The sequence below is a fragment of the Stenella coeruleoalba genome (assembly GCF_951394435.1).
Source record: "Stenella coeruleoalba genome assembly, chromosome: 21".
Taxonomy (NCBI): Eukaryota; Metazoa; Chordata; class Mammalia; order Artiodactyla; family Delphinidae; genus Stenella; species Stenella coeruleoalba.
The window spans coordinates 30320416-30343792 of record NC_137167.1 but is presented as its reverse complement, the minus strand read 5'-3'; the positions used below and the strand labels follow the sequence as shown (position 1 = coordinate 30343792).

The following is a 23377-nucleotide window of genomic DNA, read 5'->3' as shown; positions in this document are numbered from 1 at the left end:
TGTGGAAATTAATACATTTACTTTGCATAAATCCACCTGCTCTAAGTGTTACATAAAGCAGTAAAAATTTTGAAAGTATATGTATTCATTTGCTAGAGCTGCCCTAACAACGTACAACAAACTGAATGGCTAAGCAACAGAATTTATTGTCTCACGTTTCTGGAGGCGTGAAGTCCAAGATCAAGGCGTCAGCAAGGTTGGTTCCTTCTGAGGGCTCTGCGGAAGGTCTGCTCCTCTAGCCTCTGGTGGGTTGCTGGTAATCTTTGGAGATCCCAGCTGACAGAAGCATCACCTCAGTCATCGCCCTCATCTGCACCTGGTGTTCTCCCTGTCTGCATGTCTGTGCTCAAATTTCCCTCTCTCAAGGACACCAGTGACATTGGATTAGGGCTCTCCTTTTAAATTTGCTTACCTCTGTAAAAGCCCTATCTCCCGATAAGGTTGCATTCTGAGGTACGGGGGTGAGGAATTCATCATATGAATTTTGGAGGAACACAGTTCAACTCATAACAATGTGGCTTATAACAGCAACAGTATGCCACACACAATGTTTAAAGCAACAAAAATAAGCAGTTACCTTTGTTACCCCCGTTTTACAGATGAAGAAACGTATTCTATTTATAGCCCTTCAGTATCCAAGGGGATGGGTCCCGGGACCCCCATGGATACCAAAATCCACAGATGCTCAAGTCCCTTGTATAAAAAGGTGTAGTATTTGTATATAACCTACACGCATCTTCCCGTATACTTTCAATCGTCTCTAGATTACTTATAATACCTAATACAAAGTACACTCTGTAATGGATTGTAGATACAATGTAAATGCTGTGAAATAGTTGCTGGTGTGTGGCAAATTCAAGTTTTGCTTTTCGGAACTTTCTGGGATTTTTTTTTTTTTTTTTTTTTTTTTGCGGTACGCGGGCTTCTCACTGTTGTGGCCTCTCCCGTTGCCGAGCACAGGCTCCGGACGCGCAGGCTCAGCGGCCATGGCTCACGGGCCCAGCCGCTCCGCGGCATGTGGGATCTTCCTGGACCGGGGCATGAACCCGCGTCCCCTGCATCGGCAGGCGGACTCTCAACCACTGCGCCACCAGGGAAGCCTTGGGATGTTTTTAAAGAATATTTTCCATTTGTCGTGGTTAAATCCAAGGACGTCAAAAAGGAAGGCCAACTGTATTTATTTTAATCCTTCCTGTTAGCCTCAGATGTTTATAGATTTTGACTACAGCATATTAGACTAGTGTCCGTAAGACATACTCTATAGAACTCCGTTTACATCTATTCACTATGTAATGACTCCTGGCTCATTTTCATAGCTTAAAGTTAAGTTTTAATAATAAATCCAGTATTAATAATAGGAAATGGTTGTTAGGTGCTTACATATGCCAGTTGCTATGCATGGGACTTTATGAAACACTAGGGCATTTGATCCTCCAAACTATGTGAAGTAGATACCAATATTAGTTACCTTCATTTCGCAGATGAGGAATCTGCTAGCAAGAGATGAGTACATAGTGGGCAGTGGAGCCAGATTTGGATTTGAGCATCTGGCCCAGAGCCCATGTCACTAAACTCACGGTCAGGATTTGCCTTGTCATTTTATGTTTTATAGGAGAATTATCTGGTTGTGAGAGTTGTTAGTAATTCACCAGTCACTTTTGTTTTGCCCTTTGGTGAGATCATTCATTGATGGTTGGAAAGTTCCTTCGTTGCAGAGATGTCCTCATTTTAACATTTATCCACAATCATGAATTATCTCTTTTTACAAGACAGGGATGCTCTGTGGGATATGAAATAACTCAGTCATCAAAGGTACTTTTCTATTTTGATGACTCTGCCGATAAAGAGTTCTAAGGTAACTTCCTAACTAAAGTGTCATCAAGGAACTCTGCATTCTAGTCTGTCTCTAAAATCCAGTATCTTCCAAAGTAAATTAAAAAGATAGTAACAGTTTTCATCCAAGACTGCCAAGTTCCTAGAATAAGGCTTCGTTTCTCTCTAGGATATTCCAGCTCTAACCTGAAGAAGGCAACATGATTTGTTTCAGGTTACAACAATGCACTTTAACACTTTCTCAGTAGAGAAAAAAGGGGGAGGTTAGGGGGACCATAAACTGCTTCAGGCGTAGTGGTACTATTTAGAAATAATGTTTCAAAAAGCAGTTCATGTGGAAGATGGCACGAGGAGCTTGTTTGCCACAGGTATCTGAGGTGGATCTCCTGCCTGCACTTACAATTTCAGAACTGGTCTGTAAATACAGGACAGTACACCAATCTCCGTGTGACCATGCAGACGTTAACTCTGCTGGTACCTAAATTATAGCCAAAAAAGAAAACGTGGCTGTCATTCTTTTCAGATTTAGGGCGTAAAACTTGACAAAAAATTTCAGTTAGCCTTAGAAGATGACATTGACAAAATGGGAACATCTCTTGTAAAAAAGTAAATCTTCTGGTTTTAGAATTTTTCATGCAAGAGACTTAAAACTGCTGGAAATGAAAAATGGAAGAAAAAGTTTGAATCATCCTGATTCCTCTCCAGTCACCATAAGTCATCATTGGAATTCTAGTCAAATAAAAATAACTTCTCGAAATATTGAGCCAAGGTTTTGTTTTCTGTTTTTTTTTTTTTTGTTCTTTTGATCACTCAAGTCATGAAATACAGTCTTGTGCTGAGCCTTTCTTTTTTAAATTTGTATATTCAAGTGGCATTTTTAGACTTCTCTATGTATCAGATTGTCCATCAGATCATCCTAGGATATAATTTCATAGCATTTATGACTCCTTATATTTTTAAAATCCTAAAGTATTTTTTCAAAAATAAACTTATAGTTTTACAATAGTTTCAGATTTACAGAAAGATGAAGATGGTACAGAGAGTTTCCATGTATATAAAACTCAATTTTCCCTATTAACACCTTACATTAGCATAGTACATTTGTCACATTTAATGAACCAATATAGAAACACTATTATTAACCAAAGTCCATACTTTATTCAGACTTCCTTAGTTTTTACCAAATCAAATGTTCTTTTTCTCGTCTAGTATCCCACTCAGGGGATACAGATACCATACTACAGTTTAGCCATTTCTCCTTAGGCTACTCTGATCTGTGACTTTTTCTAAACTTTCCTTGTTTTTTGATGATCTTGAAAGTTTTGAGGAGGAGTAGTTAGGCATTTTGTAGAATGTACCTCAGTTGAAAATTGTCTGATATTTTTCTCATGATTAGACTGGGGCTTTGGACTTTGGAGAGGAAGACTCAGAGATGAAGTATCTTTCTCATCACATTATTTCATATACATCTAAAGTACTATTAATTGAAAAAGAAAACTAAAGACATTAACACATTCTCTGATCCATGTTTTCCTAAACAAAATAGATCTATTCAAAATAATCATGCTGGGCTTCCCTGGTGGCGCAGTGATTGAGAGTCTGCCTGCCAATGCAGGGGACATGGGTTCGTGCCCCGGTCTGGGAGGATCCCGCGTGCCGCGGAGCGGCTGGGCCCGTGAGCCATGACCGCTGAGCCTGTGGGTCCGGAGCCTGTGCTCCTCAACGGGAGAGGCCACACAGTGAGAGGCCCGCGTACCGAAAAAAAAAAAAATGCTAAAATACAATTTATCGTAAATAAACTGTACATAGCAGGATAATACTCTATGGACCTCTATTTTCATTTCTGCAGAATCCTCAAAACCCTCAGTTTCTTATTTAATTAATATAAAATTAAATCTTAGACTTTGATACCCACTGAAAATTTCTAAGGGAATATCTCCATAACTAATGAATTTTCCATTTCTGCTTATAAAGATATTCTAGTTTAAATGAAGTCATTTGCAGGTATAGACTGTTGAAGCAAATTTTATAATAAAGCTAGAAATTCATCTTAAGGATAGATAGAAAATGTCCTCAAATTCATAGATTTTATGAATCCCAGTGTAACATCCTGAATACATTCACTCACAGTAGCTGCTTGTACTGTGAGTAACCTTGATTTTATATGTTCGGGTGACACTGCAAATAGAAATCTAATTTTTAAAATGGGTTCAAATATTTAAATTGGTTCAAATATTTCCATACGTGTAAGAGTTATAAATAGACCACTAGATTGGGGATGAAATAATAACTCTGGATTACAAATGGCCTTTTAAAACATTGATTAATAGATACTTCTCTTTTTCAGTCAGGAACTTCACGCCCACTGTACTGGGAATAATCTCCACACAAAAGATCTTTATTTTTATATTTTCTTTAAAAAAAAGCAAGGGTTATATATTTTTCTGACTTTGCCTTTACATCAGTAACATTTTACAAAACATATGATGTTTCCCCATATTTTTGAGACTCAATTTCTTTATCTTTTTCTCATTTTGAGATTAACTACAATAGTTTATGTTTTTAAATTACCTTATGGGGAAATGGTATATTAAGGATATAAAACTCAAAAGTTCACTGAGGAGTGACTAAGCCTAGTATTATTATATTGGGATTCTTGGTCAAAAATACATTTCTCAGATATTTACAATGTAATTGCTACTAAAATAGTATTCACTAAGAGGAAGTTTCCTCTGTAGTAATATTTGCTGGAAAAGGTGCCACTGATGCTTTTACCTTTAATATAATTTGATTTTGTTTGAATTCTGTTTTCACTTGAAAACGTAAGCTCTACGTAAGCACATACATGCTGAGCACGTTGATGGACGTGGGTGACTTCCAGTGTTTGCACAGGGAGCAGTCAAAGTCTGTGATAGATGTTGTTGACCAGTATAATACCTAAGGCCTCATACAGTACATGTTGTTGACACATGAGATATTTTCATTATTAATGAGTAAGTGACTTTCATCTGGGGTTCGGAAGATAGAAAGAAGTTCTATGAGTAACCTTCAGGGTGCTAATTAGAATGAACTTTTCAGAACTTTTCAGGATACTGCGGTAATCCAAGTGTTAAATAAGGCAGGTGGAAACTCGTGATGGATCCTGTGTTCTGAAGTATTTTAATTTGATTTGTTGAATGAATGAGACCAATGCAAGGTAAAAAGAAGAAAGCATTACAATTAATATATTTTAAAATAGATTTTATTTTTTAGAGCAATTTTAGGTTTACAGCAAAATTGAGCAGAAAGTACAGAAATTTCCTATATCCCCCCCCACCCCAACATATGTACAGCCTCCCTCACTATCAAAATTCTGCACCAGATGGTATATTTGCTACAATTAATGATCCTACTCTGATGCATGATAATCACCCAAAGTCCATAGTTTACCTTAGAGTTCACTCTTTTTTTTTTTTTTGCGGTACGCGGGCCTCTCACTGCTGTGGCCCCTCCCGTTGCGGAGCACAGGCTCCGGGAGCGCAGGCTCAGCGGCCATGGCTCACGCGCCCAGCCGCTCCGCGGCATGTGGGATTTTCCCGGACCGGGGCACGAACCCGCGTCCCCTGCATCGGCAGGCGGACTCAACCGCTGCGCCACCAGGGAAGCCCTAGAGTTCACTCTTGATGTTGTAACTTCTGTGGGTTTAGACAAGTGTATGACATGTATCCATCCTTATAGCGTCATACAGAAGAGTTTTACTGCCCTAACAATCCTCTGTGTTCCACCTATTCATCCTTCCCTCTCCTGCAACCCCTGGCAACCGGTGATCCTTCTACTGGCTCCATAGTTTTGCCTTTGTCAGAATGTCATATAGTGGGACTCATACATTATGTAGTCTTTTCAGACTGGTTTCTTGCACTTCGTCATATGCATTTACGTTTCCTCCATGTCTTTCCATGGCTTACTAGCCCATTTCTTTTAGTGCTGAATAATATTCTATTGTCTGGATGTAGCACAGTTTATTTCTCCATTCACCTACTGAAGGACATCTTAGTTGCTTCCAAGTCTTGGCAATTGTGGATAAAGTGGCTATAACTAAGCAAATAATTTTTTAAAGAAAGCTTCTGATCACTACTTGCGCTAAGATAGTTTTGGGCCATGATGTTGACAATGATGATGCTTGCATATTTTCAAGTAATTTACATAATAACGTAAAAATTTTTTCTGCAGCTCACTTCACACTGTATACTTTTCAGAGCCTACTGAGTTCAGTATTGTTAATGCTGTCCCATTTTGCATTCTTAGTGATAGTATATTCAGGTGTCCATTTGCTTTTTTTTCTGACTTGGTATTTTCTCATATTAGAACTGTGGTTCTCAACCAGGGGCTAGTTCCCTACCCCACCCCCAGGGGACATTGAGAAACTTTGGTTACACCACTGGCATCTATTGGGTAGAGGCCAGGGATGCCGTTAAACATGCTGCAACGCATAGGACATTCCCCATAAGAAAGAATTTTCTGGCTGAAAATTTCCATCGTGCTGAATTTGGGAAGTCTTGATTTTGAAATTTGGTTCACGTCCAGTCCCTCACTCATCCGTGCATTTGGCTGTTTTGTTGACATTGGCAAATCATCCCAATTGTACTTTTTTTTTTTTTTTCTCCTTCAGGTGTGGTACCCTGAAGAGCCTAAAGATAAATAGCAAAGATGTTTTCACATCAAATGGCCTCACGAGGGCTTTACTGATTCCAGTAGAGCAGTAGTTCCTCACACTGGACACCCACTATTGTACATACAGATATAGTTGGCAAGAGCAAGGCCTGAGCATCTCTTTCTCAGATTTGCCAGATGATCCTAACGTGTGGCCACAGGTGGAAAGCACTATCAGAGGCTGTGCACCCTCAGTGCATGTCCATCCAGTGAGACTGCTTGAGGACAGTATCTCTAAGCCTGGAGCTGTTTCTGCCTTTGATGAAATCTAAAGCTGTTTCCTTTTTTTTTTTTTTTTACACTCTTTCCTTTTGCTGTTCAAGTGGGGACATGATTGAGTCGATACTCTTTAAATCCATTCACAATGAGGAAATGTCATTGAAAACATATTATTGTGAAATGAGGGGGCTCTGAGTTAAGATTTAGCTAAGTCCTTTTATATCCTGTGTCTCGAAACATTAATGAGAAAGGGACCTTATAGACAGTAACCTGAGTGGAACCCAACAGTATACGTTTGGTATATGTTTGCATAGATCCATTTTGTTCACTAAAGGTTGGGTCTGCCTCATGCCTGAATTTGTTCATTATATCATAACATTCCATTTGGTATGTGGCTTATTTTTTCAGTGTTTACATAGTTCATAGACTCAGAGACTTGGGAGTCAGGGTCAGCTGGCTCTTTTCCATCAGGGCTGCTAAATTCTAAGATGTTATTTTTACCCTGATTGGTGCACATCTGCTAAAGTTGCCCAGAAAGCCTGTAGCTCAACAAAGTCTGATTTTCTTAGACATCAAGCCTAAGTTCATAGGAGTTCAGACGAAAAACGAATTACCTTTTACAAGTCATTCTCCAGTTAAATACACTGTAATCTCAATAGCTACGTAAGCAAGGATTAATCATCTATTTTAGCCTTCTTTCAAAGGTTATAAAAACCTTGTCTGCCGCAGTTCTATGTTTCAACCTCCCGTCTAAATTTCTAACAATGATTAGAATATCCAGGTTGAGATCAAAGCAATAATTACATGTTTCTTTTAAAATTTTAAGCCACTAAGAAGTAATTCGCAGCAATTTTGTTGAATTTAATACTAACCATCAACAAATGTATTTTGAGTAAAAACAAAAACAAAACAAGAAATAGGATAACAAGAAGATGCTATTGTGAAAGTCATTTGCATGTTCTGATGAAACGGTACTCAAATAATGATGTGATAATGAGATTGCTGGATACTAATTATGAATCTGGCACTCAGTCCCTATCATTTAATGGTGGCTTTTTTTACCATCGCAGATCAACAAGTTAACTAATCTAAACCAAACCAAGGAAATTTTACTGAGATTTTTTTTCTTTGTGAATTAGGAGGAAATGGTCAGCATTTTAATATGTGAGTGATATATTAAACAATGGCTGAAATAAGAAAAGCCACTGAGTCTACTTTATATGTCAAACTTCCACAAGACCCATCCCTCCCTCCTTTCTTATAAACAGGGCCACAGCTGTTGAATTTAGAAAGTAAAATTCCTTGCTGTTCAAGGCAATAAACACCAAATGCAACGTAAGTAGGTTAGTCTGTCCATACCTCACCTTTAGAAATGAAAAATAATTTTTTGCTGAATCAAACAACTTCCTCTCTTGGGATTTCTTCCTAAGTAAGATTTACCGTGGACCGTGTTTACTGTTAAGTGATTTCATATCTGAGCCCTGTGAGAGAGGTCTGCTAATTTCCAGTTTGTGAATGAGGAGGTGACTCTGAGCCTTAAGTGAGATGTCAGTGATCCAGTCCTCTGATGTCAAGTCCAGGGTTATTTTATTTCTTCCAGTTTTTATTTGTTTGTTTTCACTAAACTCCCCAAACAGATATTGCAGAGTTAAATTTCAGAAAGTGTTTCATCTGAATAGATGTTAATAAAGGAAAAAATAAGATTTTCAAAATCAGAAGAATTTTTCAAATGCTCAGAGATTGTTCTAATAAGAGTAGCTTATTGAAGATACAGAGAACAGACTGATGGTGGCCAGAGGTAGTGGTCAAAATGGGTGAAGGGGGTCAAAAGGTACAAACTTCCAGTGATGAAATAAGTAAGTCCTGGGGATGTCATGTACAGCATGGTGGTTATAGTTAATAATGCAGTATTATATATTTGAAAGTTGCTAAAAGAGGAGATCTTAAAAATTCTCATCACACACCCACAAAAATTCATAACTATGTCTGGTGACAGATGTTAACTAGACTTATTGAGGTGATCGTTTCACAATATATACAAATATCCAATCATTATGTCATACACCTGAAACTAATATAATATTATGTATCAATTATACCTCATTTTTTAAACAAAGTAGCTTATTTATTTATTTAATGCTCAGACAGCAGAATGCATATCTGTCACATTTCTAGTGCAAAGCTAGAAATAATTTATGATAATCATGAGATATTTTATTACATACAGAAAATTTTTACCTGGAATCACACTTGATCAATTTAAGTAATTCGTCAGTAAGTATCAGACTCTAAGCGAAACATAAAATAGGAAGATAGACTTATATTTTTAGCATCTTTAATTTGGATACTTTAGTGACCGTGAACTGCTGCCCCCTGAAATGTAACTGCTAGGTACTCCAATTCAAAAGTAAAGTCTGCTGTGTCTTAGAACAAAAGTTATGCACTAGTCGTCATGAAAAACATTTTCTCACAGCAAAGATTTACTCTGTAACGTTCAGCTTTACTGCCGTGCCATAACATTATGGCAAATAGGAGTCAGAACTGTGGTTTAAGAGTCACTCCTTTCATTGCCTTGTCGAGTAGCAGCAGCACCATGTTTCAGAGGGCTCCACGCCGCTTTGAGTCTAAACCTATTGAATGCTAAGTCCCATCCTGCAGTGAATAGCACCTTCAAAAGAAGCTTTTGAAAAATCCCGTGGGACAGAAAGAAAAACAAGATAGAGAGGACGAAGCCAAAAGCACACTGATTACTGTCCCGTGGGTTCCGAGTTACTAGCTCCCTCCAGAGAACTGGGTCTGGAGTGGCCATATCATGTTCATTGTTCCCGAGACTGTCGATTAGCCTGGAGAGCTACAATTGTGAATAATGAAAATGTTAATAAACAGGGCTTTTTCCACTCCAAGGCGTTCCATTAACAAGATTTCTTCAGTTTTGGGGTGGTTTCCAAACTTTCTAGAGTCTTTCTCCTTGAGTGGGAGCCCTCTTTGAATAACTTTCCCAGACTGAAGAAGTCCTCATTCTTTTTATTTTCTCCAAACGTGAAACGAAGCCTAATTTCCTTATTGCGTAGAGTCCTATCATTCAGGCAGATATATATATTTGATGGTAGTAATAGTAACCACAGTAATACTATCTAGAATAAAAACTAGCTAATACTTTGTCTGGGCTTCTTATGTGCCAGATTCGATGCTGAATGCCTTTCCCATATCATCTCATTCCAGCCTCTCTACAATCCTGCAGTGATTGTAATTGTAGATTACAATTGTGATTGTAATTGTAGATCAATTTAGGAGGTATTCTCTTGCAGAGGCAGACACAGAGACATAAAGAGCAGCCTAGACTCGTTCCAGCCCAGGAGTCTGTGCCTTTAATCAATGTGCTCTAAGGCCCCTGTTATTGCTAAATAAATGTGACAGTTAGGCTGGGGACACTGTAAGTGAGTGGCATATCAATCAATGTTTGGTCAGTCAATCAATCAGTCAATCAGAGGTAAAATTAATATGCATGAAAGAAGACTGAGATTTAAAGTTTACAGAAGCCATTAAAAAGGAATAGAAATACACACTAATATTATATACTAAAATGACTTGTGAATCATCATATCTAGAATGTTAAATGTAAACACAATTAAGTAGCTTAAATATTTATGATATAAAATCGTGCCCATTTAGTTGTAACATAAAGTTATTGACAAGGTTTTAACTCACTGTGCAGAATCCCCTGTGAATTTACCAGTTAATGTTTTCTAAAGTTTAAAAAATGTGCGGTGAGATCTTTAAGATAAATACATGAACGAAACAGGCATCAAGATGCAGCTCGATGGTCTCTTCCTTTGCACATCAGAAGCTCAGTTTTCTGGCAGGTTTCTTCCCATTCCCCATGATATTCACCATCTCTCAGCTTCCCAGGTTGCAGTGCCTACCTGGGTTGTAATCATTCAGACCTTTGATATTGAGCTGTGTAAGTTAAGCATAAAATTCTTCTTTTCCGGTAGATGATGTGTTTTCTGTCTCGACTTCTCTCTTGCAGTTTATTATGCTGACATACCTTTTCATGCTGGCCTGGCTCGGAGTCACGGCGTTCACCTCGCTGCCAGTTTACATGTACTTCAACCTGTGGACCATCTGCCGAAACACCACCTTAGTGGAGGGAGCGAATCTCTGCCTGGACCTTCGTCAGTTTGGTAGGTGGATCTCTGGCTCATGTGGTTTCTCCCAAATAACTGCCTCTAAAATAGTGTAAATCACTGTGGAGCCATCATTGCCTCTTCTATCAAAGAGACAGATGTATCAGAGTCTTCACGTTTAAGTCATTCTTTCGGAAACAAGTAGGCATTTCAGAGTGACTGGAAGTTGATTTCACAACATGAACCCGCAAGCATGTGTATGTGAACAGGCTGTCAGGTTGTGTTTCCTGGTGTTGGCAAGTTATCATTTTGATTTTCCTGTCGTGATTCCTGTGAACTTTTCCTACTCAGTGTGATGTTTGCATAGTATTTTCATTCTCTCATGATAAACTATACAATCTGTGAAGTCTGCTATGAAGGTCATCTAAGAAATATGTACTTCCTCGTCTTCTGAAATAGGGCAAAAAACAAAACAAAACACCTGAGCATTTCATAATAACAAAATCAAAAAATGTTAAATAAATCAGTAGTCCTCTTTGGTTATTTTTATTTAGGCCTAAAACCTCACATCATAATAATACTTTCTTATGTAGATAGGGACTTACAACGTGTAGACCCTATTCTGAATGTTTTGTATATGTTGACATGTTTTCATTCTTACAATAATTAAATATGGCAGACACTGTTATCCTCTTTATAAATGACAAAATTGAGGAACCAGGAGATTCAATTACCTGCCCAAGGCGATACAGCTAGTAAGTGACAGAGCCAGGATTCACCCCCAACTAGCTTCAGTCTGTTCTTAGCTAGAAGTTAACTGCCTCTCCTGTCAAAACAAGTACTGAACTATGAATGTATAGAGTCTAATCTCACCTAACCTGTTTAGAATTCTATCCCATCATTTGTAAAAACATGGGGGCTACAGAATTTATAAAAGATATGCAAATTCACAGGCTCAAAGGGACTTTTTTTCACAACACAGCTATTAAAGTCTAAAGAACATTCTAAATGTTTTTCTCTAATGGGGGTTTCCTCATACTTCAGGCAAGTGGGAAACATTTCAGTAGATGGTATGTGCCAGCCTGTGGCTCTAAGGTTATACTGTAGACAGATTGTAGGGTACAGATAGAACTAGTCTATCCCCAGCTAGCCGTGTGTTCCAAAAGTGTGGCCTGCCCACCCTCTTGTCAGAAGGAGTCCCCAGCCCCCATTGTCTGGCCCGAATGAAAAGCAGGATGATCTGCTCTGTGCATGAGGTTCTTGGCAAGAAGATGATGGAGGGAATGTGGACAGCTCTTCCACTGGGGAGGTTTTAACTTCAGAATCACGTCCCACGTAAACACAGGAAAAGGAAACGTCGGCCCCAGCTGCTGGATGCAGGTCACTGGAAAATACCTGCTTGGAAAACCACGGCCCTGACTTCAGTAACCACCACCCCACATACTCCAATGTCTTCCTTTAATTCTGCTGATCTGAAAACTTAAGATTGGAAAAGATGTGACTAGTGTCACAGAGAGGGTTGCCAGGTAGATTACAGGACTCCCAGTTAAGTTTGAGTTTGAAATAAACAAGCAATATTTTTTTTAGTCCAGTATGTCTCAGATATTATACGGGACCTAATTCCAGTAAGTGTAAAGCATGACTATGATTAAAGCTGCTCTTTGAACCTTAGCACTGTTTACAACACAGTTACCAGGATTTACGCAAGTTTAGCTTTTCTTTGTGACATGGAAGGGAAGGCACTTTTCAGATGTCATGAAACCTTTTACATCAGCCTTAAAGGCTTTCTGTTTGCTCTTAACACAGAATCTACCGCCTGGATAGCACTTATTTACCCTCCAGATAATAGGTCCTTAACAGGAATGCTGAATGTTCATATACAATCAAGTTATAAACAAGGGGCATCAGAATAGAAAAGAACGTTCACTCCCCAAAATGTGGATTATGATGGGTACAGACAGAGACAACAGAATGTCCTGATAGATTGTATGTGGGGTTGAGAGAAAAAGAAGATTCAAGAAAGAATTCATTTTTTGATTGAGCAACTGGCAAGATGGATTAGCTATGAGATGAGATGGGAAAGCCAACCAGAAGAGCTTACTCAGGAGTGGGGCAGGTGAGGGAGAAGATCAAAAGTTCAGTTTTGACAATGTTAATTTTTAGATGCTTATTAGACATCTCAACAGAGTTGTCAAGTAGGAAATTGGATATATGGGTGTCAATTTCAGGAGAGTAGTATGGGCCTGGCTATATGGATTTAGGAGTCTTGATAATGTTTGAAGTCTTTAAAAGCTCTGAGACAGGATGAGATCAGCAAAGGAGACAGATGACTGAGGACTGAACACTGGGAAGCACCAATGAAAGGGGTCCTAGCGGAGAGGAGGAACCAGACAGAGATGCTGAGAGGGAGAAGCCGATGAGAGCAGAAAGGCAAAAACAAGAGACTGTAGAGTTTGAACCCAAGAGAAGACACCATGAAGGACGCGGAAGTCATCACCTGCCTCCAGTTCTGCGGACTGGCAAGTACAAGGAGAACCGAGAATTCGTCTTCCGCTTTCACCATTTGGAGGGTATGGGTGAGCTCTATAAGAAAAATTTCCATGGAGGATTGGGGTGAATTTGACTAGAAAGGGTTTAAGCAGAAATGGAAAGAAAGAAATTGCAGACTGAGCAAAGGCAACACTTCCTGGAAGTTTTGCTGTGAATGTGAATAAAGAAACGGGTGAGGAAATGTACGCGCAGCCAAGGTATTCCACGTGAATGAATGAAATCTGTAATAGATCAACATGGAGGAAGATGGCCTTTCCTGGGAAGCTTTCTCACTAATGATGGTTCACTAGTCACATCTTCTGGAGGTTCTTTTTTACCCCCTCTTAGAGCTGTCTTGGCAAAAAGGGAAGGTCGCAGAGAGGGATCTCTACATTCGAGGTACTGCAGGTAGGTTTTTTTTTAAGTGAAATAATTGCCCAAACTCTTGGCAAAGCAGGACGGTAGCAGCTCCACAGAGATGGACAGGGGATGGTGCACCTCAAAGCTAAGAAGGTGTGTATATACGTACATATTAAAACTCAATAATATGTGCATATATTATTATGCAGCAAGTGCTCAACGCTTAGGTATTAGTTTGCCCAGAACTGGTGAATTTTTCTGCTCATGTATATCTGTGTTTAACACTTCAGTAGTTCTCCAAACAAAATCAAAGACCCATTTTAGGATGAACTTGATCCCTTCTCTAACATGAGGACTGTGGCAGCGTATCACCTGTGTGCTTGTTAAAAATGCAGTACTCCTGGCAAACAGTCACAGATTCTGATTTAACAGTCCTGTGGTGGAGTCCAGAGATACAGATCTGTGATCGCTCCCCAGGAGATGCTGATGCAGTCGGTCCATAAACCAACTGGAGCAAGGGTAAATAGTAGTGAAATGGCAGCTTTTTATGTCCCCTTACTAATAGCGCTGTTTTCAGAATTAGCAGAGAAAAACTGCTCCTTTGGGCAATACGTTTTATAGACTAACAGAGGCTTTGTACCAGCAGAACACTTTTATTTATTTATTTGCGGTACGCGGGCCTCTCACTGTTGTGGCCTCTCCCGTTGCGGAGCACAGGCTCCGGACGCGCAGGCTCAGCGGCCATGGCTCACGGGCCCAGCCGCTCCGCGGCATGTGGGGTCCTCCCGGACGGGGGCACGAACCCATGTCCCCTGCATCGGCAGGCTGACTCCCTGCCACTGCGCCACCAGGGAAGCCCTGATGCCTACACCATGACATTAATGGACCAAACCAATGAAGTAGCTACAATTGAATATGAAGATTCTGGTGGCTAGATTCCATTGAATTCAGATTGAAAATGTTTTTAATTGCTTGAGGCCTAAATAGTCTTGATCTTTCATTCAGTTTTTTCATAATTATTGTCAAGCAATGAAAGCTTGTAACAATTTTTGTTACAATATAACAAAATGAAACTTGCTTAGATTTTATCAGCTCAAGTTTCTTTTTCTCTCTCTGGGATCTTGAAGACATTTATAATGTTAAACTGTAATTTTCTCCATGTTGCAGGGATTGTGACAATTGGAGAGGAAAAGAAAATTTGCACTGTCTCGGAGAATTTCCTGAGGATGTGTGAATCCACTGAGGTGAGTGTTTTCACAGCCTTTAATTTTGTCAGAATTTGAGGTTCATTTCGTTATTTGAGGAATATATAATTAAATCGACATTGAGTTTCCCCCTCTTTCTTTCAGAGGCAAGGTCACATCCAGTGATATTGTGCAGAGGGACTAGAAAATAAATATGAGATACTCTGCATATTTCGATAAAAATTATAATTTTTTTTCTAGAAACTGTCATTTTAATGAAAGTTGAAAAATCATAAAGTTATATTTTAAAGGATATAACATAGCCTTCTGTGGTTATACTGTTACTGGAAACCATCATTATTAATCATGATTTCATCTTTAAAATGAAATTACATTAAAATGGTGCAGTTGCAAAGATTTAAATAACTTGCAGGAGAAAAGATACTGTAATAATGTTTTTGGTGAAGTGATTTGTCACAGGTGCACTTCTGTTAAAGGTGAACAGAGTTCTTATTTGTAAGGCAGCAGGCATCCTTATCTCTCTTCTGTTGTAACCCTGATGTTCATTCTGTTTCTCTGTGGTTTCCTTTGCAGCTGAACATGACCTTCCACTTGTTCATCGTGGCCCTTGCCGGAGCTGGGGCTGCAGTCATCGCTATGGTAAGACCTCAAGCTTGGTGTTGCACTTTGCCTGTAGAGACGATAATTTACCTCTAATGTCTGAAGTCTATACAAATCATATGTATTTTAATATAAGTAAAAAAAAGGGTGGAGGAGAATGGGCAAATAAATAAGTGAAAAACAAGGCTTAACCTAAAGAAGGACTATCATTACAATAGAGCTAATATTTGGTAATCAGTTGAAGAATTCAGACACTCCATAATATTGGTAACACTAACCAAAATAAGTAGCATTTTAGATACGAGTCTACTATTAACATAAAAAATCATTTCTTTAGCATATAAGTATGTATCAGTGGGATAGTCAAGTAATTTAATCAATTCCTTGACTTATATTATCCTTTTTTCCTCCTTAAATCAGAACATATAAAAGCCACACTGAGTCACTTAGGAAAAAAGGATTCATTTATTTCTCCCCACATAAACCTTGGTAGTCTCGTGTCGTGTCTTCTGTATCTAACTTTCTTCAGAAATATTAAGAACGAGTCCTGAAAGTCAGGCTTTTACTGAGTTTTGAGGACCTACAATGTGCTAGACACCGTCCCTTCTTTGTAACTCACCGTGAATTCCGGTTTGTTCAAGGGAATGCCAAGTGGCAACAATGAACAATGTACTCTGCACATCAGTCAGAGCTTTTGCAGCCCAGGTCCTCAGTCCTTGTGTCCTAGAATATAAGTAGCATAGAGCTCTAGAAGGTGCCCAGTAAACTCACCCATGGTATAGCCAGTTCAATACGCAAAAATGATGAGTTAATTCTTATTCATTTTCTTATTGGTATACATCTCTTTCCTGTATCATTGTGTCAAAATTGTTTTGTTAATTTCTTTCTGCTGTCCATTGACTGCCTTAACATACTACAGTAGTCACCATTTAGAATTGACCTTGGATTCTTTATGTCCATCCCTACTTTTCTAGAACCAGCCTACCTCCTGTTTTGACTAATCAAAACTTTAACGTTCTTCAAAAATAGAACTACCATATGACCCCGGAGCTCTACTCCTGGGTATATATCCAGAAAAAAAAACAACACTAGTTCAAAAAGATACATACCCCAGTGTTCATAGAAGAATTATTTACAATTGCCAAGACATGGAAGAAACCTAAGGGTCCATCAACAGATGAGTGGTTAAAGAAGATGTGATACATATATATATATAATGGAATACTACTCAGCCATGAAAAAGAAGGAAATCTTGCCATTTGCAGCAACATGGATGGACCTGAAGGGCATTATGCTAAGTGAAATAAGTCAGTCAGAGAAAGACAACCACTGAATGATATCACTTATATGTGGAATCTAAAAAGTACAACAAACTAGTGAATATAGCAAAAAAGAAACAGACTCACAGATATAGAAAACAAACCAGCAGTTACCAGTGGGGAGAGGGAAGGGAGGAGGGGAAACATAGGGGTAGGAGATTAAGAGGTACAAACTGGGCTTCCCTGGTGGCGCAGTGGTTGAGAGTCCGCCTGCCGATGCAGGGGACACCCGTTCGTGCCCCGGTCCAGGAAGATCCCACATGCCGCGGAGTGGCTGGGCCCGTGAGCCATAGCCGCTGAGCCTGCGCGTCTGGAGCCTGTGCTCTGCAACGGGAGAGGCCACAACAGTGAGAGGCCCGCATACCGCAAAAAAAAAAAAAAAAAATAGAGGTACAAACTATTATGTATAAAATAAGCTACAAGGATATATTGTATAACACAGGGAATATAGCCAAATTTATAATAACTATAAATGGAATAAAACCTTTAACAATTGTGGATCACTATACTGTACATAATATAGAATATGAAGTATACTTCCATAAAAAATTTTAGTGTTCTATTTTACTAAATTATGGATAAAAATAATGCCTACCCTTTAGGGGTTTCCCTGGTGGTGCAGTGGTTGAGAGTCCGCCTGCCGATGATGCAGGGGACACGGGTTCATGCCCCGGTCCAGGAAGATCCCACATGCCGCGGAATGGCTGGGCCCGTGAGCCATGGCCATTGAGCCTGCGCGTCCGGAGCCTGTGCTCCGCAATGGGAGAGGCCACAACCGTGAGAGGCCCGTGTACCGAAAAAAAAAAAAAAAGCGTACCCTTTAAAGCTCAGAGAAAGTATATACCTGACAACTTAGTTTCTTTTTCCTATTCGTCCATCAAAATTCACCATTTCGAAAACTACTTTTTCTCTCTCATAGACTACGAGGAAGGGAAAGAAAGAAAAACAAATAAGTGATCTCATTGGTCAGTCTATTCAGGAAAAATCAGGAGCTTCCTTTTTGAACAGGGCACTATTCTAGCTATTATGAACGTGTATAAATATTCATGATTCGTATGACACAGTGCTTGCTTTCTTGCAGTTGGCAACATAAAATTCATTGTGCAAAATTCACTGTATGGAAAAGTAACTTGTTAATTAAATCTACAGGTTTATTTTGGGGTTTCCATGAGCCCTCTTCCCGTTGCACTGTGGGCAATATATCATCTCATTAATTCAAGTTCACTGGACTCCACTGTATGTGAGACTGTTTCCCACAGTGGATTAGAAAACATAAATACATAAACATGAAATGTATAGTCTGGGTTTGAGTAAATGAGGACAGAAGGACAGGAAACATCACATAAAGATTAAAAATATTGAATTAAGACCCTTGGGTACTTCGGAGTTGAAAGAGAAGAAAGATACTGAAAAAAGGGAGCTGAGAAGACAGTGTCATAGTTGGAGGATTGAGGAAGGAATATATTGTATTTATATTCTTTGTGTTACAGCAGAAATCTTCATTCCATTTTGTTAATGAACATATTCTATATAAGTATATAATTAGAATATTTCTTTCCTGATAGCAAGGTGTAATGAAGACACAGAACAGACTTCAGTATAAATTATCTTTGTCTTTGATTAGGTCCACTACCTTATGGTTCTGTCTGCCAACTGGGCTTATGTGAAAGATGCCTGCCGGATGCAGAAGTATGAGGACATCAAGTCGAAGGAGGAACAGGAACTTCATGACATCCACTCTACTCGCTCCAAAGAGCGGCTCAACGCATACACATAAACAGCGCCTTCCCCTCCTTTCCACCATTCAAATGCATTGGTGATTATCTAAGGGCCATCCAACCATCCAACCTTTTGAAAAAGAAAATGAAAGTGCTTCTCATCAATGATATGGAGGGTGACTTATGAATCACCTGAATACAGTTCTTTGTTGTTTAGCACTTAATTTCCTAATTTGTTAAATTGGTGTAATCAGAGCTCTCCTACAAGCTCCTATCCAGCCTTTTTTTTTCTTTTTTAAATTTCTCAAACTCATTTAATAATTCTGTAAGATCAAAGAGACTAACATTGTCAAATGCAGAGATTTCTTTGATTTTTAACCACTTCCATGTGTTATACATTATACCTTTTGCATTATTTCTTATGTTTTGAAAAGAAAAATAGCTTTTTATACTTTTTAGTTTTGATTTCGGTAACTAGTTTAACTACAGGTAACCTTCAAAGGGACCATTGTACATTATGAACGATAGACAGAGATGATATCATGATGACCCGAAACATGCAAATCTTGTCTGAAGATCAGTGGCCACGTTGCTATAGGCCCTGGTTAATGTTTTCATCAATCTAAGGTGCAATTTCTAAATTTGTAAGAGTAGGTTTAAAAAAAAAAGTGCTTCTTATCTTTGTTAACATTGTATTTTTTCTTGATGTACTTAAAAGGCATTACTCTCTGATGACTCATGTTTCTGTCGTGAGCATGTAGAAACAATGATGCTTATGCATGGCTACTTACCTTTTTAAGATTGTGACACCAGGCTTACCTTTTAAAGTTTAGTATAGAGACTGTTTTAACAGAAATAACTACTGTGGACTATTGGCAAATGATCTCTTTGTGATTTAAGCAGTGGCTGGATTGGAACTTTTAATATGTTAATGTGGGACATTAATTACCTTTATGAAGATGGTGTATTAAAAATAAGCACACTAACCCCTCTGAAGTTGTTTTACCTACTTTAAAAAATTTTAATGGATTGCACCTCTGTAAACTATCCCTCAAATTGTGTATGATATATTTGAAAAGGTTTCCATTAATACAGTAGCTTTGCTTGCAGCCTTCCAATCTATGTCGGTTTACCTGTAGTGTTTTTTAAAGTGTGGTCAGAGGCCACTATACAATGTATCCTTTTGAAGTGTAGTGATATATTTGTGTTTTTATTTCCAGTAAGTCATTTTAACCAAATGTTCATTCGTATTCATTTATAAGACGTACCTATATCAAAAGAATAAAAAAAAAGCAATCAGTATTATTGGACCAAATTTGGTGTTTGTTTTAACCTTAACTCTTCTTTCGGTTATTTCTAATGCTACAAGAATGCTGTAAAGTGTCTTTTAAAATGATATAGCCTGACGAGACTTTGCTGTCAGTGTAAAAACTAGGTAGTATTGTGCACTGATTTGACCATTGTGAAATCTTTTCTCAGTGTAAGTGCATTTCTAATAAAATTTATTGAGTGAAACAATCTTTGTACAATGACTAGTCATGCATCATCCATAATTTTACAAGTTCTTGTAGTAGGAAGGGGGGTATTACTAGCTTATCTGTGGCATGATTATGCATTCTGTAGTATTATTTAATTAATTTGGGGTTTTGCTTCTTTTTTTTTTTACACTTAGATTATCTTACTGGTTCAACATTTTTCTGATACATGCAGTATTACAGATATTCAGCAAAAGTATTAATGGGCTTCTTTAAATTCTATATTGTAGTGTTTCGGTTCTGTGTCTTAATAGTTTGTGATGATTTTTAAAACTGTCTTTTAAACTTATGTAATGATGTTGATGTTTTTGGCGCTTTTTTTTTTTCTGGTATTAGAGTTTGTATTTTCACAAAGAGTGCTTTGTAGCAGGCATTACAATTAATCTGTTTTGTACATAAATGTGCCAACAGCTTGATGGTGGCGTTTTTGAAATGTAGAACAAAGTGCTTGCAAAATGTAATAAATACACTTGTGTACTTTGTGTACTTATTATTAGTTTCTGCAGTGTTTCTTTTTTGTTTTTTTTCTTTCTTGTTTTGTTTATTCCTCTTTCTTATGTGTGTGCATTCTTTCCAATGCAGTAGACGCTATTTCTTTCAGATGCTTATTGCCTCGGTTGAGCTGACCTGATACTTCAAAATGCAATGAAAATTCTGTGCATGGACCATACCATGGGGATGCTGAGTGGGGAGAGGGTGGAATGGAGACTGTGGAGGTCATTTCATTTAGCAGATGGTAACGATTCCCAGTTTATGCTATTTCCTTGCCTAATGTTTACTGTTTTGTGTTTTCTTTAGTGCTTCGTAAACTAACAGAGAAACTAAAAAGACTAGTGCAATTCAGAAAGAAAAATGATTCTTGGTTGGCTTCAAAATTTCAAGGTGAGAGCAATGGAATGAAAAAAAAATTTTTTTTCCAGAGTTTTTGTTTGTTTTGGATGTAATTCCTTCTGGCCAAACCAGAAGTAATGGCAATTTTAAAATAATAAAATAATTATCTAAAAAAACTTAATTTTTATAAGGCCTAAGGAATTATATTAGCCTTCAGTTATTTTTGTATTATTATAAATGACGACTTGGAAATTTCATAGACTTAGGTTGCTGATATCTACAATAATTATAAGTAGATCTGAGGAAAATGTCTTATGTTTTAAAAAGTCACTTTGAAGACGACACAAAAATTACCCCTAGCCAAATCTTATGAAATGATAATTCTTATTCCTTCCAGTGTTTATGAAATTCTTAGCATAGCAACGAGAGAATAAAGAATGATATGTTAAAGAATATCAACATGAACAAGAATTTCAGAATATGTGCTTTTCCAAAACTGATCATCATAAGATAACTGTAATCTTTGACAACTTAGAAATCCATTTCTCTTTGTAAAAATACACATTTATCTTTAAAGTGAGTAATTTCCTTTTGGGAACTCTTTTCCCCCTAGCTTTATTGGGATATAATTGACATATAATCCTTTTGAGAATTGTAAAGCTGATGTTGAAGCTAAGGAAATTACTCATTTTGAGCATAAACGTGTCTTGGCCCGCCGCAACTTGGGGTTAGTCAGTTTACTTCTTCATGTTAAAACTTAGGTATTAACAGATTCTGATTTAGTCACTCAAAGATCAAGTAAACTTGACTTTTTGTTTTATTTGTCTTATTTTTGCCTTTTAGACAAAACAGAAACAATCATTTTAAAGTATATTTCATTTAAGCTACCTGATAGCTGAGATATGCTGGACAGGATAAAATTTGAATTAAACTATCATACCTTGAAGAAACATTCTATTGCATTTTCTGCAAGGTTTTTAGATGACAGATCATATGAATTCAGTGGAGGCAAGTCTGTATAAAATGCTGCTAGCTCAAATGTAAACACCTTTCGCCTAGCTTAAATAAGCCCGGGACCTTGAGTTTTCTTCTCTCAAAAGTGAATTTTGCCTGTTTGATCATTTTAGGTTCTTTTGCTCTTTTCCATAAAAATCCATCATGCTTGGAAACTGAAAAGAACTTAGAAAATGAAATAAGTTCTATTATTTAATTCATTAATAAGTGAATTAGTGAAATAAATAAAATAATAAGTGAAATAATATTAAAATGAAATCGAAATTTTCTTGACTATTTCTAACCTGCGGAAACTCTTAAAAGTGGAAACACCAAACAAAATAAAACAGATAAACAAACAATGCAGGAATGAAAAATAGGAAAGAGAAGAGATCCAAGTAATTCTGCTATTATTCTTTCAATAAGAAGGAGAAAGAAAAGAGCGTGTTATTGGAAGATATCTATTGCATGGGGAGATCATTTTAAAAAGAAAGTCAAAATACAAAAATCAAAACTTAGACCAAGAAATAACAGCCTACAAAATGAAAAAAAAAAAAAAACTGTAAAAAACAATTGAGACCACAGGTGTTATTTTCTTCAGCATTTATTGCCCTCTATTCAAGGTACTTGAATTCTGCACAACCCAGGGTTGTGCACAACCCCGGGTTGTGCAGAATAGAACACTCTCATCCCGTAAGAGTTGGGGACAGGACAGTAGAGGAGCTGATTCCATTTAGTTCCCCAGCATTGCTGCCGACCAGAAAATGGGAACATGTTTTGACTTTTAGAGTGGTGTTGCGATCTATTTGCTTTTTTTATTTGATTGAGCAACTGTTTTTGTCTCTTGGGGCCACCTTGATGGGAATGTGGTTTTTCCCACCACAGATTCAACTCCATGAGTCAGCCCCTCCGAACCATATCATGTAGATTGAAAAGGAGCAGTAATCAAAGGAACGCACTGAAAGACGGAGCAGAGGTGCTGCTGTGTGCGTTATTTAGGATACTGATTAAGTGTATGTAAACACCAGATTTTGTTTTATTAATTTTTTTGGTATGTCCAGAAGGTACTGATACTTTTTTCTTAAAAAGGTTAACGCAAGTTGTTTAAATATTAACATTCCCCTTTTGACTGATTCATGTGTTAGTGGACATGCCAGTGAGGTTTCACCCATATGATCCAACAAAAATACATGTGACGTAACTTTGTGCTTTCTAATAAATGAGCATTTGGAATGAGCATATTTCTCGTTTTTTGGATCTTTTTTATTTTTTATCTCTGGCATCAATTAATCTCTGTATGAAATCTGTTAATCTGTACTTGAAATCTTATATAGCATATATATAGTGTAATCTAGTTGCTATATTGAGAAAGATACGATGCCAACCTAGCCCTTCCATATACAAAGGGAGAGGATTTCC

At 37.8% G+C, this 23377-nt stretch overlaps 1 protein-coding gene across 2 annotated transcripts in view; it reads left to right on the top strand.

Moving 5' to 3' along the window:
* The window catches only part of GPM6A (glycoprotein M6A), a 249101-nt gene extending 227589 nt beyond the window's left edge, over positions 1 to 21512 (top strand). For both annotated transcript variants that reach the window (XM_079908933.1, XM_079908934.1), the window contains exons 4-7: positions 10772 to 10925; positions 14925 to 15001; positions 15536 to 15601; positions 18506 to 21512. In XM_079908933.1, the coding sequence (XP_079765059.1) occupies positions 10772 to 10925; positions 14925 to 15001; positions 15536 to 15601; positions 18506 to 18658 (450 nt within the window). In that variant the 3' untranslated portion in view covers positions 18659 to 21512. The remainder of the gene's footprint in view (positions 1 to 10771; positions 10926 to 14924; positions 15002 to 15535; positions 15602 to 18505) is intronic.
* The last annotated feature ends 1865 nt before the right edge of the window (positions 21513 to 23377 follow it).